Source organism: Mya arenaria, chromosome 6 (genome assembly GCF_026914265.1).
Source record: "Mya arenaria isolate MELC-2E11 chromosome 6, ASM2691426v1".
Lineage (NCBI taxonomy): Eukaryota > Metazoa > Mollusca > Bivalvia > Myida > Myidae > Mya > Mya arenaria.
The window spans coordinates 25,009,851-25,031,384 of NC_069127.1; the positions used below are offsets into that span (position 1 = coordinate 25,009,851).

Consider the following 21,534-nt stretch of genomic DNA (forward strand, 5'->3'; position numbering starts at 1 on the left):
GTGGTCCGTCACAATATGTCTATCTCCTTTCTAAATCTCAAAGCACGCGAATTGTCACTTTCGATGACACAAATATAAATTCCTTGCATGATACCGTGCGCAAATATATTCCCTTTGTCTAGTTGAAAACTAATTCAATGAAAGTCAGTAAAAAAATCATCAGTAGATCTCCGTAAGTTTATGTTAGTATATTTCTCTGGTATGTCATATATTCCTCATTTCTGGGGATTTTCCTGACCGAATGTTATAATTGTAATGCTTCTCTTGATGGGGGTCCCATGGAAACAAAAACCTCTATTGCCAAGTTTGTGTTCAAAATTAATCAATTATTTACTCGCCTTCCTTATCAGAACGACATTTATTATCCCTCAATCAGTAAAGGTATAAGCTTACAACTTAGGCGACGATGTGGAAATCGTTTTCGATTACTTAAACTTTGTTTTAATACAAAGCTAGAAAACCAACAGGTATAGGACTCCACTTTTTCCTCACTGGTCTAGCGTCAGCGGTCAAAATGTATTGGTTAAAACAAGAAGTTTTCGACACGTGGATTTCCCAAGAGATATAAATATAACATTAATTATTGATACGTTTCAATTTGTACGCAGATCATGTAAACAACTTTTGGTCAATCGCGAAGTGTTATGAACTTAAACTGATGCTCACAGCAGAAATCACTTAAAGTAGATTTCTCAAACAATTGACTTAAAATCGGATTCACTGACAATTTCCAAATACAGAATAGCACTGAGATGTAACAAACTTTCACTTCTACCATAAAGTGTGAATTGTCTTTCCCCTAGTACCTCCTCAATAAAATTAAACAGTTTAAGAAAAAAAAATAGCCCAAGGGACTTTGTCTTTTGTATCTATTGTCAGTCACACAATCTTCACAAATTGGGTCTTTTTTTCTTCGCACTGTACTTGTCAGCCAATGGAGATGCTTTTAGACATATTTGTAAGTTCAGTATCGACCGTATTTAACCGGATGTCCATCAGCTGGATATTTATATGAGTGTGTCTATTTTAATTGTGTTTCAGGAAATAAAACACATGTTCCGTAACGTTAGTTCTCTGCCTGGCACCGTCCACATCTGAAAGAAATAAAACATCACTTGTATAAGATTGCTATTAGATACTTTTGAATAAAGATATCCATAATTGGAGCATGTTTCTGTCAATTTGTATAAGATGGTAAGACCCGTATTTCAACGATAAAATAACCGTTATATCGCATTCCTGGAACCTTGGCTTTGGGTTTCAACATAACTTCACAAGATTGTGAAAAAGCAGTATGTCTTGTTTCTTAAGTTATACTTTTGTTTCTCATGCTCTTGTTTTTTTGCGTCTGCACGTTGTTCAGAATACATAAACGTGAAATCGTATAATGCTGAACACAAGTTAAGGACATGTGCCCGGTTTCCCAAAAATAACACCTACGTATCGTAACGGACCTTATAATAACAGTTTAGATGCTTTTATAAATGTTAAGTGGATCTTTGGGATATCATCCAAGTCTATGACTGATGTGCGGCATATTTACTAAACAAACATAAAGGAATACTTACCTAATGAATAATAAACATGTTCTTAGCAGGTAAATACGAATAAATCCAGCGACAACAAGTTGCTTATTATCTATAGACAAATAGGTTGGAAATCAGCACCTTTAGGCCGTATGTGTTGAAATATTGGACGTAGCAGTACAATCCAGGCAAATAACACCCTATAAGTATTGTCGTCAACGGGCTTCGATCGTTTTAATTAATGTATATTTCTTGTTATAATAAACATGTTGTTAAAAGATAACTATGAATATCACCATCGGTAAAGACACTGCTAAATCTAGAGAGAAACCTACATCTTTGGACTTACCTGAACATGGGTAAAACAACATTTAATAAAATGTAATCATACTATAAACCAAATACGAAATTGAAACAAACTGTTCTTCGTTGTTTAATATACTTGGAAGAGATAAAACAATGCTAAAGTAATCTATGCTCTGGCTGTATTTCTTTTTATTTCTTTAGGGATGTCCGGATTTATCATTTAAATGAAGCAGGAGCAGATTGATATTGTTGGTAACTATAGAATAATACTGTTATCGGAGCTAACGCCTACGCTGATCTTTTGTTACGTGTTTGCTTTTAGCCTCAGAATGTGCGAGGCTTCCGCGATACCATTAACGTCGAATCAATCATAAATCAATATCAGTGAAATTACAAGCATTATTTGAACAAATACAATGTTTGGCTTTCATAAACACTGTTTTCGTTTTCACTTTGCTAGTCGTCAAATTCATTTAACATAAAAATGACTTTATTGTTGAATTTGCATCATAGCCTCTTACACAATTTCTTCTAACTGTTTTATATTAACACCATAATTCTAAAACTTTACGGCGATAAGGTTAATACAACATACTTTACCGTCATGGGATCGTTAATCAATATATTTGTTTAAAACGCCGGACTGATTAAATTGCCACCATATGTGCCAAACTAAAGTGTTTTCTGAACAAAGGTCACACTAAGGACATTTCTGACAAGTCACATTTGTGACACACCTTAAATTGTACCTCACCGAAAAAAGAATCGGTGACGTGCAAGGGAGGGGTGTAATTTCGTTAATGTCGTTCTGATTGAAACTGTTTTATCTTAAAAGTGACACGATAGGACTTCGAAAGTATAATACTGTTCGGTATGTTTTATTTCAAGATGAACAGTTAATTATAACATTGCAGTGGCAATAATATGACAGGTTCGAACAACGCCAATATAGACTCACATATAATTATATTGTTTATACTTTTAATTTTTAAGTTGGCGGGGAAAGAATTGAAGTGACATACATGGTCTAACAAGATTAAATGTGTTTATCACTTTAGTGTGATTAAATCAGTCCGATTCGTAGATTGATCTTCGCTTTCTCGTGACCACTCAGGATGGAATGAAGTTATGTTGTTGAATTTGTTTTTAACGATCTGTTGGTATATCTTAATTCAAAATGAACTAATAGTAAATTGTGTATATGTAAAGTCGATATACTTTAAATGTTCCTATTGTTCTCTCCATAAAATCGTCTGAAATGAAGAGGTCACACAAATAAAACCTCATATTATATAAATATTTAATTGTATGCTTTGTCTATTCCATCTGTCTCATTGGTCTAAAAGCAGTCATTTGATAAACCAAATAATGTTATATGCACGGGCAATGAGTGATATTTTTGTCAACAAATCCTCTTGTGTAATATGACGTGACGTACCGTTTGTTGTGGGCTGTGATGAATAAGCTATGGAAGTAGAATTCTCATCAGTGACGTCTGTTTTTCTACGGAAAAACTGTTTTCGCAATATGGAAACAAATATTATTTAGGTATATGATTTCTTAAAGTGTATACTTAAACACTAACAGTTTGATGCCATATGTTTATAGCTCCTGCTTCTGGGTGAATATTACTTTTTAAGGACAGTACAGCGGGATATACATCTCATTTTAGACAATGATGTATACTATGCAAATTTCTTACAACAATCCGTCCACTAGAATTGTTTCCTAGGGATGCTATCAAGCTTTACTTATATTTCCAAACCTCAACACGATGACGTCATCGTGTGCATCAAATAACACCCAATTAACACAGAAACGCCATTTGTAATAATGCATGAACAATTTATCAGCGTCTTCGTTTGCGTCATGTCTCGTTATCATCATCATACTATCGTGTTTTCTATATCGTAGTTTCGTCACGTCGCGTTTAGCTCATCGTATTAACACAATCACCGGCGATGGCCCTAATGGAGTAACGTACTCTATTGATAGGACATCCTGTTATTTTAACTTACTGAATTGGTTTTACTTTGTATTTGAGTTTCCCGATTACCGAAACAGGTTAAATGTTTGTCTTCAAGGACAGTTGCCCGATGATTTTACGAAAATAATAAGGTAAGTCGCGTAACGGAGTCGGAAGAACAGATGAAATGCCTTTGTTTAGTTTTGAATGAGTTGAAGAATATCATTGAAAAGGTCAATGACCTGGCATATTAACATGACATAAAATAAAGACTACAACTTAGTGAACAATGAACATGTTGCTAGAAAGTAAGGTAAGTAAAAAGATAAAAAAACAATCAATGTCGTGGTTTGTGTTTATTTCCTTAAGGATATGCGGACTCTTTGTAATTGTCATTACACACGGGATCAGATGGATAATGTTGGTTTGTAAAATAATACTGTAATCGGAGCAAACGCCTACGCTCAAAGCTTTTGTGACTTGTTTGTTTCTAGCCTCGGAACGTGCGAAGCTTTCGCGATAAAATTACAGAAGAATCAATACAATATCAATATCAAGGATATTACAATCATTAATAAACATATAATGTTTATCTTCTTTGTTTATTGAGAGTCCTAACTATTATAAAACCTTTGAATGTATATTTGCTTACTTTCAAAGTTTAACCAAACCAACTCGGGAACTAGTCAAATGATGAAACGAAAACAAACTTAATTTTTGTACAAGAATGTAGAAAATATATCTTGAAACGCTAATCAAGAGTTTAATTTCAAAAGCACGAAGGTTTTACCGAAACAGTGAAAACAGTTTATGGCACATAAATAGCACAGGCCATTCATAGCATCACGGCGATTTAAGTAATATTGCGCTGCTTAATTTGCAGCCAAGACAACATATTGCCGATTCCTTAAATCCTTAATAGGTATGATCATTTAAATTTACCGAAAAGGTTGTTCATGTCAATTGTCTAATAACCAGTAATTGTATAATTACGGGGACATTTTATACAGTACCCGACGATAAGTCCCTTAATGACATATACCGCGTGCACAGTATCATCACATCCACGTCTGGGACATTAGGCGCACAACATTGAAAAAACAAGACAAAAAAAACTTTATAAACAACAACACAGCTGTAAGCAAACTATTTATTATTATATATATATACAAAACAAACAACCGAATTTTATAATACCAATTTGGAGGTCTGAATACCAAACGTTCAATTGAATATCCGATTTATTCGAATACTTGTTTGCAGTCCTAGTTAATGACCATAATATTAAATTTTTATATATATTTGCGTTTTGTGTCTTGAATGACACGTTAAGACAGATAAGGGGCGGGATTTGAAGTGAAATAGTGAGGATGTTTTACGTTTCACATCTTAAAACGTTTGATAAAAATGTTTTCCAGCCCACCACATTACGATAGCATTAACACAAGTACGTGCAATACTGCATTTAATAAAGCATATTGATCTCATGATTCGATTGAATCCATTTAAGGACATGACTTAATCCAACAAGTTCACAGTTTTAAGGTAGTAGACGAAGCCTTAAGAAAAAGTAAAATATCCCCCAAAAAACCTCTTTTTATCGATTTATAATTGTCATAAAACAGTATCTTCCTTATAGAAATACACAAAGCTACGACTTCAACACATACCTGATTCTACATAAATTAAATGGGTATTGCACCATTAAAACAAGAACATCAAAAATATTTTAAACAATAGCCAGTTTGATTTTGCTGTATATGGAAAAAACAGCTCAGCCCTTATCACGTATAAAGCGTTGTGCTTTAAACGCTTGTCTAATTCAACATCCATACCAAACCGCATACGGTTTTTTACGGATCTTTATTGTTCTGGCCTTCTAGCCGAGAGTTGTGCAGACTGCTCCAAGTATGCAAGTCAAAACGGTAATGCCTCGCCCAAAACATGAAGTCGGGACAATATCACCGTTACCAATATACAGAAAATTACAGCGACAATAAATAGGTAGTTTAATGAACCCGCATGGACATCTTCTTTTGACCCAACCTCGGCGCTGTACATTATACATAGACGTAACGGCCGACATGAAGTGAGGAAATAGAACAGCATACCGTATTCGGCATACAACGTCATGAGAGACTTAAAAAATCAAAGGTTCGAGATAATACGGTTAAGCGCTAAGAGAGTCTTGGGTGAGGCGTCTTCATACACATGACTGAGAAACATGATTGCTCAGCAGATGAAGTAGGTACGTAAGAACACTGGCAGAGATAGAACCTCACCGAGTTGAATAATTTTATCCCTTGGACCAACGCCTGCTGGAGCTAAACATTGTGAAACACATCAGCATTTTTTTCTGGCGGCGAAACAATTTCTTCCTCGTCGCCAACATTTTCCCGACGGTCTCCAACCTATACGATATCTTGATCGGCAACGCGTTAGATTAACTGTGGTCTTCAGCACAAGAATGGCTTCCCTGAGTTGCGAACAATAAAAGGCGTATCAATAATAAATAGCCTAAATATACCGCTTGGGAACAACACATACCAATTGTTGCGACAATGTAAGAACATCTCGTTTAAATAGAGGAACTGTGGCCTTTGACGCTAGAATTGTCATGAAATATCAATTGTCGTCAGATCCGTGTGGAATTGTTAATACCAATATAATGTTTAACTAAATTATAACGTTTCTACGACGTCGCATTACGTATCTACAACGTAAGTTAATGCAATACACTGTGGAATAAGAAATGAGTTTCTGTCTGGGAAACTAATAGATAACTCAATGAACTCCAAATTTGCAATGAATACGTTTGTTTTATAGCGCTTTCATCCAATACAATAATTGTCTTGCAGGAGTAGAACTCATTTCTTACTGCCTCTCATTGAATTCAATGTCCTCGCCACACATGATAACGGGAATATATTTGCGTAAGATACCACGCAAGGAACTTTCGTGATAAAAAAGCCATCTATCATTCGCGTGTAACTAGATTCGTCTGGAACTGAAAATACAGTGACGTAAAATATAAAATATCAAATGTCAAATAGGTACGGACATTTAAAGTGAAAAGTCCTACATATGTCTGCAAAAATATATTACGTATGATATGCCAAAACAAACTCTACGCTGATTGCAGGTGAATTTGGTGGTATATTAAAGTCAACTTATTTCATTGAAATAAATGATATCAAAATTCTCAAATTAATTTATATAAGATTATGCACTGACGATTTCCTAGTACCAAATTGGCTTTCATAATTGCAATTCAGCAGTGCAGTTTAACGATTTGTTGCTTCTTTTTAATTATAATCAATTGCCTAGAGTCTCCTTATTTTACAAAAAAACTCCTGGAGATTTTTTATCTATTGTCAGACAGACAATCTTCACTTAATATAGCTGTTTTTTTGTTTTATTCACATTGGACTTCTCATTTTAGGGCTTTATTTTTCAGATGACCTTGTTATATCGGCCGTTTCTGTTGGATGAAAATTAGTATGAGATTTATTTGAATATGTCCGGTTTTATTTGGTATCAGAAAATTATAGACATGTTTTATGTTTGGTAAAACTAGCAGTGACGTTTTTTTCTCTGTTTTACACCGTCCATATCTGAAAGAAACAAAAACAACTGTATTAGACTGTTTGCCATTTTGTAGGTGTGCGCTAGACACATACTTTTAAAAACAATAACAAAGAAATGTGTTATGACATTCATTTTGCATTTCCTCCTTTCATTCTATCAACACGTTAAAAAAAATAGCGATGAATGAGTTGGTCTTGTTTTTAAATGTTGTTTTTACTGTTGTATTTTGGTGCGACATTTAAGTTGAACAATGAGGACAAAATGTTTAGGACAAGTGCCTGGTTGAACGAAAACAAAACGTAAGCCGCGCGACGTACTTACCTGAAACAAGAACAGATATGTTGAATTTATAATTCTTTAATCAAATTGTATAATCTCAATTTTACTATCCAGTATCTACATACAACATATTAACATAACACGCATTTACGTCTACACCATTGTATATAATAAACATGTTGTTAGAAAGTAAATACTTTCCACAAGCGACAAAAAATGTTATGTAACAATAGACAAACCGACATTTACAGGCGCATATAGAAATGTAAGCACATATCAGGCAATATTTGATGAAATATTGGTCGTAACAATAATGTCATACAAATAACACCCTGAAATAATTGTCGGCGAAGGGTTTCCTTTTCATTAATGGACATAAATCATATGAAAACTAAATGCTGTAAGCCTGTTTCCTTTGTGAAATTAGCCAAAGAAGGATAAAACAATGCTTAAATAATCAATGCCATTGTTTGTATTTATTTCCTAAGGGATGTCCGCACTCTTTGTAAATGTCATAACAATACTACACACGGGAGCAGTTATTATAGAAATGTTTTATTAGAGGATTAATTCAGTTGTAAAACAAGCGAAGAACTTGCGCCTACATTGAGGTAGAATCAATTATTAATCAATGTCAGTAAAGCACACACATTTTCATTAACCTCGTGCAATGGTTGACGTTCATAATGAACTGTTTGTTATAATACTAATAGTGATATACACAACATTACACTATAATATTATAAATATTTAAATATATTTATATTATTTGCATAATATAAAATTGTAAATTTCCGTCATAGGGTCATACAACATATCATCAAGATTTTTCATATAAAATATATTATTTAAACACTTTCTGTCATATAAAGCGTATTCGCTACATTAGCCCACTAGCCGTTGAAACCCAAAAATGATCATTTTCAGTGACGGCAAAGAGTGCGGTTTTTATTTTCATCAATATTTTTCTAAACCTAAACATGGATTGGATTCTCGAAAACGTTGTCATTCTGTGTATTAGTGTATTCCCATATTTACAAAAATTGCCATGAACGATAGCATAAGACAGAGAACTACAAAAAACATCACAACACTTTTCATCAGGTACATCGTCCTATTTGAAGTTGATCATATATATATATATGAAAAATAGTTAGATTGATTTAGACTATGCCTAAACAAGTGAGTGTGATTAATTATATGGAGTCATAAAATATCAAACAGAATTTCCAACACCTAGATGCTAATATTAAATTTTGGCTCAATTACGTTTTTGCCTGTCCCAAAAAATCACATTCCTTCTACGATTCTACGATTTTACCAAATATAATATCTGTTCATGTGCCATGGAACGTGATCAGTTAATCCCTCAGTCAAAAACTATTATAGTCATGTCACACACAAACTCCTCATTAACATCAATATGTATTTGTTGATATTATTATTTCTGCCGACAATTGAGTATGTACATTAGCCATAATAGATCATTCGTAGTTACGCTAAATCTTTAGTATTCGGAATATTGCCCGCGCCTCAACGCAAATGTCATCTTAATAATTCCATTATCTATTAACAAGGAAATTCAACGGGGAACTGTATCGCATTTATTCAAAATATAGTGAGCTTTATTCCTTATCCTTTCAAGAGCTTCATAATCTTTGTTTCAAATGACAAAACTGTAAGATTCTTTTTATAACTTAACACATGTGTCGCCAAAATACCCTCAATATGAAGTTATTTTACAATTGAACATTTAAATAATCATTATACGATTATTTCGCTGTCTTAAACAAACTATCAATGAAAATGTATTAGTTCATAGAAATGGTTTGATTATATAAATTTCAGTGTCGAAAAAATGATATTTGCCCATACAATAAGAAATATTTACATTCGCCTGTTCTTTTGTATATATACAAATTGAGGTTCATATTGTACAAAACGCATTGAGTTTTGACGTCATTGTTTATTTCAATCAATGATATACGACGTTACAAAATTCAGCAATTCTTTTAAACAAACCAATGTTGTGGGTCAAATTTCTTTCAGAAAAAGAATTGAATTGCAGAAGACACTGCTTAATTTTAATCATAATGAATAATTATTTAAAATTGTAAGCTATTGATCGCATCCTTGCGCACTTCATGAAATTTCTGTCGTGCCATACTGCGTTTATACAGCATTAACGAAAGAAAAAGTGCTATCATTCCATAAATACTTTTCACTACATTATGTTTGTGAAAAACTACAGAAACATGCTCGGTATTCAAAAGTTTAAACATTAACCCCGTTTAATGGCAGTGGGTACACGCCAAAGACAAAGAACACAAAAAAAATCACACACAAGAAACAGGGAACAACAGCACAAAACTCCACAAAAAACACAGTGCATATATACTATATTAAAAAATTAGGAATGTTTATCAAGGATTCTTATATTAGGTACCGCCTTGGAACGGTCAGTATAATGTTAATGACCTCCTAAAGCGAGTGCTTAAGCTTTTACTCATATGCCTTTGTTATAAAATATTTAACCCAAAATCAATATCCCCCTAGTCCTCCGAATTTTAGCAGCATTGGTATGAAACGTCCGATATTTTTCATCGCATTTTTCAATTAATGAAGATGTACATCCTGTTTACAAGCCTATTATGATAAAAAATGCTCAGAGGTTTTGCTCAATATTTATTCCTGGCTGAAAGAAATTTTAACATCATAATGATCCATAAACAATATAAAGCAGTTATAGTCTTAGGGTTTTTAATACATATAATATTTGGCAGTGTTTCATTCAAGTAAATATCTTACTTAATCGTGTACAAACAATATATTATATACTTCCTTAAAAGTCTAAAAACTCTTTTAAATGAGTAAACTACACAAATTTTACCAGCAAAAATAAAGTACTCATCTTGAACTTGTTAAAAAAGTTTGTTCAAGAAATTGTTCATTTTTATTATACATACTATGAATGTGAATTCTCCATTTATGGTTGCTAGTATTTGCATATATATATATATATATATATATATATATATATATATATATATATATATATATATATATATATATATATATATATATATATATATATATATACTTAAGATGTTATAATAAATGTTCAAATATGTTTTTATTTCGATGCTATCGTTCGTTTCTGTTTTGTCACAGTTAATCTGTGATATATCTTTAAGCGTCGAATATTAATGTGCACAAAATGAAACAATTAAGTTGAAATTCACTTTGCCTTGTAAAAACGCCAGTGCGCTTTTAATATATAATCCTCAGAATCACTTAATGCCCTTTAATTATGGATTTATGGTGTTGTGTTAACTATTACTGTAAAACCTTTAGCTATTTCATGAATTTAACATGAGACGAGAGAGTTGGAAATCTTTAGTTATTCGCTGAAACTGTTTTTTAATTGAATCTTGTTTGCTGTTAAAGCCCAGAAATATTTTTTTTAATTAATTCTGGTTTTGAGAATCTTTAACGTGTCCCCTTTTTCAAATGCAATTTAACAGACAAGCATGGGTGTTCGCTCTGCGGCGCTCTTGATTCAGCTAACCAGGTAACATTGGTGTATGCTTATAAAAACATATAGTGTTTCATATGCATAAATCAATATGTTTTTTAACAAGTAAATGAAGAATAAATCCATTAATATCTAATGTTGACATTTAAACACTGTGCCTCGTTACAATAATGAAAAGACGACACTCATTGTTCATGTTTGAATGGGTGTTCTGTTTACCTGTTCCAAAGTATCAGACTTTTTGGATATTATTGTTAGACCCTCATGGTGTGGTGTGCAAAATCTCTTTAAATTTAACACATGTTAAGTTACTGAAATGAATTAAATTCAGAGACTTTAAGGCATAAGCTGTACTGATACAATGCACTATTGCATAAAATGATATATACACTACAAGTTGATTTAAGGTTTTGATAAAGAAGTTGCTTCATGAATAGTCTTATGTCGTCATTTAATGTTGTAATTTTAAAACATGATTATTAGATTTGATCATTTGATTTATTGTGATCTCAATGTCAAGAACACTTACTTGTAGAATATGCACATGCCAAAATTTTGACTTTGACATCAATGGCATTGTAGCTATACAAATAAATTACTTATTTACGAATTAAAACAAAAATTATGAGAAGAATGAATTAACTATCTGTATACGTTCCTTATATCCTACTTGAATAATCTTCATTGATTCGTTATCATCATACTTGGTTAAAATGCTCGTAGACATTGGATAGGTTTTATGACAAACATGAGTACTTCAGCCTTTGCTGAGTTATGACCCTTGGATAGTCAAAACGGACTTTATTCGCACTTCACATTGAAACAAATTTTCATTAATTCTCAACATTGGCAATCAGGTCGATTAAGTTACAATGTTTGTTGGCGTAATATGTCGACTGAGTTCGAAAAACAGTCCGATCATATTATTAGTGGTGCGGTTGTGGCCCTTGAACGTCACTATTTTACCAATTGCATGTTGACGTCTCTCTTACCTCATTGTTTGTTATCTTCATTTTACTACAGTGGTTATAATGTTTAAAGGCAATACGTCTCAAAACGGTTTTATTAACACCCAGATCAAACTAATCACTATATACTATATAAAAAATGAGAGCACTCGCAATGGAGCGTAATATATTAATACAAAATTTGGCTTGACAATGATGGACAGCTTTCGAAAACTGATTCTTGGAATTCTTTTTATCAGAAATAACCAGTAAGACTGCTCAATATTATTGGTCATGAAAAATGGCTCAAGTGCTTTAGCATTACGCCTTATTATGTAGCAGTTCATCAGTAATTTATATGTTATTAGGTTAACTCACCATAACAAGCCATGAACCAGCACTCGATCTGGAAAGAATTGCTCAAAGGACACTGCAATTATGTTGCAACCTATCTAAAATATATAGATTAGTTTACGAATGCAGGAGTTTCGGTTATTGGCATGCATGTAAGCAAAAGTGCTTGACCATTATTACAATTGGCCATTTTTTTAAAAATGTCGTAGTTGCTTTTCTACTTATAAAGAGTAGCATCAGGGACTGGTAAAAGTCATCAAACTACCTTTCAATGTCCGTTTCAATAAAGAACATAAGGTTTAAGATCGTAACTTTCTAGGTGTAACTTCGGTTTAGGCGTAAGCTGCGTTTCAATAAATATATCGTAAAGATTTTTTCACATAGATTATGCCAGTAACTTTACGGTTAAACCCGAACACTTCTTTGCAGCATAACGTTTACGACTAACATATTTAGTTGAAACTGGGCCATGATCTCTGAAGCTATAAAGAATAGTTCTGTAGACAGTATGGCTTCTACGAGTTTATATATGGAATACTAAATCAACATTAATTCAATGATAGTTCGATTGAACATTCTTGTGAGAATATGGCTGTCAACCAGGGTTCACTGCCTGCCTATATTTGCTCAGTTAGACAGATTGTAAAGATACATTACGAGATGCAATTGATATTCTAAATGTTAAAGAAGTCGCAATGAAAACTACAGGGATATGTTAACAGCATACACCCCATGTGGCCCTACATAAGACTCCCCTTTGATTAGGACAACTTATCAATCAGACACGCGCATTTTTAAACATGTTTTATTCCCGTTTCAAAATGTAAGTGATATGACTGATGCATTGACTCCTAAAAATGATATGTTCTGTTGAAGGCTACATTTACCCCAATCATTGCACCAACATGTTCATTTATTGCTGAATGCCTGACTGTAAACTCCATGGCAGTATGATATTATATGCTTCTCCGCACCCTATACACTCCAAACAGGACAACCATAGCTTCTGGTCAAATGTTCATATTACCAATATGGTAACTTTTTTGTGAGCTAAAATGTTTTTTGATTGACATTTACGAAGCAGTTCAAGCATATTTTCAGAACAACTCGGATGAACAGAAAATGCATCTGCTTAGCTTACGTGTAGCGTTATTAATGTTATATTAACATTACCTTCAATATCTGTACATAATATAGTGCTCATAAAATATATATATATATAAAAAACAATATCCATCGGTCTTCATTCCATATTATCAAGGGGATAAAGAAAGAAATTTCCCTGTGATATTGAGTTGTTGAAACAAAAAAACAACAACTAAATCAAGGTGACTTCAAGATGTTTTCAATCCCTCCTTCCAGAGGTACAAAGCAGAACATTATATTGACTTAACTATTCAGACACACTGTTTTCCCATCTCCTCATTCAGAAGTACTTAGCGGAATAAAATATAGAATGGAATATTCGAAAGCAATGTCGGTGCATGGTTGTCGGTGGTTAAAATAGACTGAGTCATTTAATTCACACGCCGTCCAAAAATACAAATTTAAAGAAACTGTTCATAGGCCGTAATGGAAAGTGTAATTCTATCAACACCCCATAGCAATTTTTTTAACCGTAATTGCCTCTAAACAAGGTGATATACATTTCTCGTCCCTTTGAACACACATTACCAACCTCTTTTCCATAACATAACATTTAATAATAACAGGATCAAGGTTATTAATTAGCTGAACAATAAGATAATATTTAGGCCTAACATAATCCGTACAAGAGAAACACGCCATCGCGAATCTAAAACAGACAGTATACACGTACATTAATCTGTATTTTGGTTTATCGTTTAGGTTGAACGGTCGACGAACCATGACTTTAATGGGATTAGGCAATCTGAAACCATACTCCTCCTCTTGTACAATCATCTAGGGAAATCTTGTATGAGTTTGGCTTGGGACTATCTACTACACGCTAATCGTTCGTTATAGATTCTAATTTGGTAAATGCATTTTAGATAAGAAACTGATTAAATCAGAGGTCATTGACTTTCGAATGGTGGGTTTCCTGATCTATTAGGCCATGTTATGACTATTCAGTGATTAGTTTACGTTAATCCAGCAATCTACCCTGTATCATATAGAGAAGCTTGATCTGATTGACACAGCAATATTGAGAAATATCAGAGATATAATCCCAATGACCATAAGGACTCTTCAATAGCGCAATAACGCATTTCTTTTGAGAAGAAGTGTATCGATTGTGTAACGGTTACAATTAGGGCATATTATTTATTAATATTTATATCGAAATGGTATCTTTATACAAACACATATTATTTTATTGTAATATTAGCAAAAGTAATTTTAGATTTGACTCGGTAGATTTGAACAAGTTCCTCATTTGTCATATGTCATCTTATCAAGTTACCGAGACAAACCCAGAATCCTAGTATTTTACCAGGAGCCTGCTTAAAAGTACGAGTATCAAATTCCGAATTCCATATTCAAGGACAACAACTATCAAATTAGTGTTATCAATACAGTTGGTGGAAACCATTGTGGTCGCGATTAGTAAAACCTAATAACGAACTAAATTGGATTAAATAAGCTCCATAGCTTAGTTTGAAGTTATTTTGACGCAAACTTGTAACAATCGCCTAAAATAATATCGCTGACCAACCAAATGGCACTAAGTGTACAGTGAACTTTTTCATTTATTTTATGACCTTTATGCAATGTTACCAGTTCGCAATCACTTCTCAAAATACAATAACTAGTGTAACGTGTATAATCAAAGTAAATATTATGTTTTTAAACGAGTATCTAAATAAAAAAAAAAGGATTTTAAGACAAGTCAGCATGCGCTACTAATTGATATTTATACATTTTTTTCAGTGTTGCATAACCGTTGGACACACTCTTCTGAATACAGTGTAACAAATCTACGACTTTAAACCAACAAATATCTGATTTAACATGAGCTAAATGCTTATTACACAATTAAAATTAAACACAAAATTCATTCATAAGCAAACTATAGCAAAGGTTTTTTGTATAATATCAATTATTACGTTGATCTATACTTTCTTTCACTTTAGTTACTGACTTTAATATTTGCTCAACGTTAGTCTGAATGCTACCGACCTTCTCCTCTAATATTGACTGTTTGTATTGCATATGGCTGATCGCGCACGCCCACTCATTATGGTATTTGCCTATTTCCACCAAGGTCACTGAATTGTCAATAAGTCGTCTTTGAGCTGCACGGATATCCCGAATGTTCTCAACAGCATGAATAAATTTCCGCTGATGTCTTATAATCTTCGATTTGTCCGTTTTGAGTTTTCTGTATTTATACACAAACCAACCAGCCCTCATAACGTCTGAAGCGTTGTGCTTTAAACGTTTATCTAATTCAACATCCAAAACGAAATCATGAACGTACTTTTCAGATCTTGAGAGTTCTAGCCTTTTAGCCAGGATGGCCACAATGAGAGCAGTGCATCCTGCTCCCATCATGCCAGTCATAACCGCAATGGCTCTTCCACAATATGTAGTTGGGACAATATCGCCATAACCAACAGACAGAAAAGTCACAGCGATTAGCCACATGCAATTGAGAAAACTTGCGTGAACATTATCCCTTGACCCATCCTCGCCGTACATTTCACAGAGACGTAAAATCCAACTGGAGGTGAGAAAAGAGAAGAGCATTATAATTGCAAGTACGTATTCGGGATACAAAGTCATGAGCGATTTGAAAATAAATCGAAAGTTAAAATGAATACGGTTAAGCGCCCCGAGTCCCTGGGATGACGCGTCTTGGTATAAACTACTGTGTAACATGATAGCTCGGCAGATGAGGTAGAAACGTAAGAACATAGGCAGAGATAGAACCACGTCTAGTGGAATTATTATCTCTCTTGCGTACTGTCCGTCAGCTACAGTTGCTGACCATTCCATTTTAAAGTCACCTGGTATAGGATGAATACTGCATATAAAGAACTCCATCCCTATTTTCAGTACCCTTCTGAAAGTCATTGCAAGTCTTAAATCATCGACTCCATTGTTAACTGCAAAGAGTTGGACATCAAGATAATGATATATACCAATAAATATCAGAAGGGCGACGGTAAATGCTGTAATGCAAGTCTTCATTAAATAAGATAGGAGATAGTCTCTTCTTATCAGGAATGCCGTTGTAAGTTCTGTTTCAAATATCATCAGACCAATTCCTGCTAGAGCTAAACATAGTGAAACATCACAGTGTCTCTTCCGGCGGTGAAACAGTTCTTTCCTCTTCGCCAACATTTTCCCGACGGTCTCGAACCTGTATGGTCTATTGCTCGGCAAAGCGTTAGATTCACTCCCGCTTTCAGCACTGCCACCAGAGTACAATCTGTTTCGGCCATTCATACCAACAAGAGGTATTTTTGGATTTTCGAATATGGTCGACATTGTTGAAATATTCAGTTTTGACTGTTAATACGTTTTTGCATAGCAGATTTATATTGGTCCGTCACAATATGTCCAGCTCCTTTCTAAATCTCGAAGCAAGCGAATTGTTAATCACTTTCGATGACACAAGTATAAGCTCCTTGCATGCTTCCGTGCGCAAATATATTCCCTTTGTCACATGCGTCAAGTTGAAAACTAATTCAATGAAAGTCAGTAAAAAATTCATAAGTAAATCTCCGTAGGTTTATGTTAGTATATTTCTCAGGTATGGCATCTATTCCTCATTTCGGGGGATTTTCCTGACCGAATGTTAAAATTGTATTGCTTCTCTTGATGGGAGTCCCATGGAAACAAAAACCTCTATTGCCAAGTTTGTGTTCAAAATTAAGCAATTATTTTCTCGCCTTCCTTATCAGAACGACATTTATTATCCCCCAATCAGTAAAGGTATTAGCTTACAACTTAGGCGACGATGTGGAAATCGATTTCGATTAGTTCAACTTTGTTTTAATACAAAGCTAGAAAACCAACAGGTATAGGACTCAACTTTATATTTTTTCACTGGTCTAGTGTCAGCGGTCAAAATGTATTTGTTCAAACAAGAACTTTTCGACACGAGGATTTCCCAAGAATTCCTAAACAATTGACTTAAAATCGGAAGTACTGACAATTTCCAAATACTGTATAGCACTGAGATGTAACAAACTTTCACTTCTACCATAAAGTGTGAATTCTCTTTTCCCTAGTACCTCCTCAATAAAATTAAACAGTTTAAGAAAAATAGCCCAAGGAACTTTGTCTTTTGTATCTATTGTCAATCACACAATTTTCACAAATCGGGTCTTTTTTTCTTCGTACTGTACTTGTCAGCCGAGGGAGATGTTTTTAGACATATTTGTAAGTTCAGTATCGACCTATTTAACCGGATGTCCATCAGCTGGAGATTGATATGAGTGTGTCCATTTTAATTGTGTTTCATGAAATAAAACACGTGTTCCGGCTTAATAATAGAGCAGTGACGTTAGTTCTCTGCCTGACACTGTCCAACTCTGAAAGAAATAAAACATCACTTGTATAAGATTTCTATTAGATACTTTTGAATAAAGATATCCATAATTGGAGCATGTTTCTGTCAATTTGTATGAGCAGGTAAGACACATATTTAAACGATAAAATAACCGTTATATCGTATTCCTGGATTATTGACTTGGGTTTCAACACAACTTCACAAGATTGTGAGAAAGCAGTTTGTCTTGTTTCTTAAATTATACTTTTGCTTCTCATGCTCTTGTTATTTTGCGTCTGCACGTTGTTCAGGATACATAAACGTGGAATTGAATAATGCGGAACACAAGTTAAGGACATGTGCCCGGCGTCCCGAAAATAACACTTACGTATCGTAACGGACCTTATAAGAATATGCTTTTATAAATGTTAAGTGGAACTTTGGGATATCATCCAAGTCTATGACTGATGTGCTGCATATTTACTAAACAAACATAAAGGAATACTTACCTAATGAATAATAAACATGTTCTTAGCAAGTAAATACGAATATCACCAGCGACAACAAGGTGCTAGTTATCTATAGACAAATAGGTTGGAAATCAGCACTTTCAGGCCGTATGTTTTGAAATATTGGACGTAGCAATCAGTCCAGGCAAATAACACCCTATATTTATTGACGTGAACGGGCTTCGATCTTTTGAATGATTGTATATTTCTTGTAATAATAAACATGTTGTTAAAAGATAACTATGAATATCACCATCGGTAAAGACACTGCTAAATCTAGAGAGAAACCTATATCTTTGGACTTACCTGAACATGGGTAAAACAACATTTAATAAAATGTAATCATACTATAAAGCAAATACGAAATAAAACAAACTATTCTTTGTTGTTTAATATATTTGGAAGAGATAAAACAATGCTAAAGTAATCAATGCTCTGGCTGTATTTCTATTTATTACCGTAGGGATGTCCGGACTTTTTGTATTTATCATTGCAATGCTTCATACGGGAGCAGATTGATACTGTTGGTAACTATAGAATAATACTGTTATCGGAGCTAACACCTACGCCTTAGGCTTTTGTTACGTGTTTGTTTTTAGCCTCAGAATGTGTGCGGCTTCCGCGATACCATTAAAGTCGAATCAATCATAAGTCAATGTCAGTGAAATTACAAGCAATATTTGAACAAATTCAATTTTTGGCTCTCATAAACACTGTTTTCTTTTTCACAATGTTAGTCCTTACTTTCATGAAACATAACAAATGACTTGATGATTGAATTTGCATCATAGCCTCTAACAAAATTTCATCCAACTGTTTTATATTAACATTATAATTAAAAAACAAACATTATGGCGATAATGTTATTGCAATATACATTACCGTCAACGGATCGTTATTTACTATATTCGTTTAAGACGCCGGACTGATTTAATTGCCACCAAATGTGCCAAACTTAAGTGTTTTCTTGATGAAGGTCACACTGAAGTGTTTCTAAAGACATTTCTTACTAGTCGCATCTTGGTGAAACACACTTAAAATTTTACTCCACCGAAATAATAATCGGTGACGTGCAAGGGAGGGGTCTATTTTCGTTAATGTCTTATTTTAAAGCTGCACCTTTACAGATTTACCGTTTTGGCGATTTTTTTTGTCTTGGAATGAGCCAATTTTTGCATAAATATCTGCAAACTAGTGATATATGAGATTGCAGATTTTCATATTTCTGTTGAAAAATTAATGTTTTATGTCTTAAACCGTTACTAACGGTTTAAGACCGTTACTAACGGTTTAAGACCGTTACTAACAGTTTAAGAAAAATGCATAATAATCCATTTTTGAACTATAATATGAAAATCTGCGATCTGAGTTTTTGTCAACAGTCTTATATAACTGGTTTCCATACATTTTCGAATACATTAGCTCGTTCCAAGACAAAAACAATGTTGTAAATGTATAATTGATATAATTTTGGCCAGAGTTTTGAATTTCCACTTTTTACATTTTTCACGCTAAACAAACGTTTGGAGGGAAGAGTTCATACAAATAAAACCTCATATTATATAGATATTTAATTGTATGCTTTGTCTATTCCTTCTGTCGCATTGGTCTAAAGGCTGTCACTTGATACACAAAAGAAGGTGATATGCACGGGCAATATGTGATATTTTTGTTAACAAATCCTCTTGACTAATATGACGTGACGTTATATTTGTTGTGGGTAATGATGAATATGCTATGAAAGTAAAATTCTCATCAGTGACGTCTTTTTTCTAAGAAAAAAAACTGTTTTCGCAATATGAAAATAAATATTATTTAGGAATATGATTTCTTAAAGAGTATACTAAAACACTAACAGCCTGATGCCATATGATTATATCCCCTGCTGCTGGATGAATATTACTTTCTATGGACCAGCTGGATAGACACCTCATTTTAGTCAATAATGTATACATGTACTATGCAAAAATCTTACAACAAACCGTCCACAATAATTGTTTTCTAGGAATCAAACTTAGCTTATATTTCAATACCCCAACACGATGAAGTCATCGTGTGCATTAAATAACACCCAATTAACACAGAATCTTCATTTGTAATAATGCATGAACAATTTATCAGAAGTTTATTTCTAAAATATGATTGCTGTCATTATTTATCGACCTAATATGACGTGCAATGTTTATCTAAATTCAGGCAAAATTGTCGCTCAGCCTTTGTACCATGATGAAAACAAAGAATGCAGAAAGACATACACAGAAAATATTAAATAATTTGACGTTGTCATGTCCTTGAATTGCATTTATTTTTTTTGTATTAATACCGTATGTGCAGTATGCAAATATATCATGACCGTACTAGTATCAGCATTTTGCTACTGATTTCAGCATACATTTATACATATCCGTTTTAACTTATTATAAAAAAATGTGTTTAGCAAAAAACTGTTATGAAGCAATTGATAAATTGGTCTTACATAATAATTACGTTATAAGCGGTAACAAAAAGACACTTAAATAAACATATTAAAAAAATGCAACAGAATATATGATACATAATGTTACATATACTTACACCGGCATGAACGTTTAAACAATTCATTTCTTAAATAAACCCATCGTTATCCAGTCTGTTGCTAAATCAGCACTGTAATCATACTGGAGATAACCAGCGCTTTATAGAAACTCGGGAACATTATTCCCCTATTTCCAATACAGCTATTTGTTAAGACTGTGTGTGCAATCGCATCACGAATTCAATACCGGCTAAAGAATAATACCAACACATGTCATAGCCAACTGTCCAACAGATACATTTTCCAATAATAAGTTATAGATGGTTCAACTTCATGCTTATTAAGAATGTCTTTACAAATGTATTCTATTAATTTGAGGATATTATATAATAAAAGTCTAACAACTCTTTTTTATATTTATCATTAATGAATAATTAATAATATTGCTTTAATTGGTTTTTGATCAGTGGACTTCCATTTTTTCTACGATGTTATAAAATATGAGTTTAAAACACATTGCATTGCTTCTCTGTAAATGAGAAATAGTT

At 33.4% G+C, this 21,534-nt stretch overlaps 1 protein-coding gene across 1 annotated transcript; it reads right to left on the bottom strand.

The window, feature by feature from the left end:
• Positions 1–15,558: 15,558 nt before the first annotated feature.
• LOC128237651 (small conductance calcium-activated potassium channel protein-like) lies at positions 15,559–16,956 on the bottom strand. Its single transcript, XM_052953243.1, has one exon. It carries the CDS (start codon positions 16,954–16,956, stop codon positions 15,559–15,561), a length of 1,398 nt encoding a protein of 465 aa, XP_052809203.1.
• Positions 16,957–21,534: the final 4,578 nt, after the last annotated feature.

What these genes read in the sequence shown, in the direction of transcription:
- LOC128237651 (XM_052953243.1), bottom strand. Translation starts at nt 16,956, where the DNA reads ATGTCGACCATATTCGAAAATCCAAAAATACCTCTTGTTGGTATGAAT.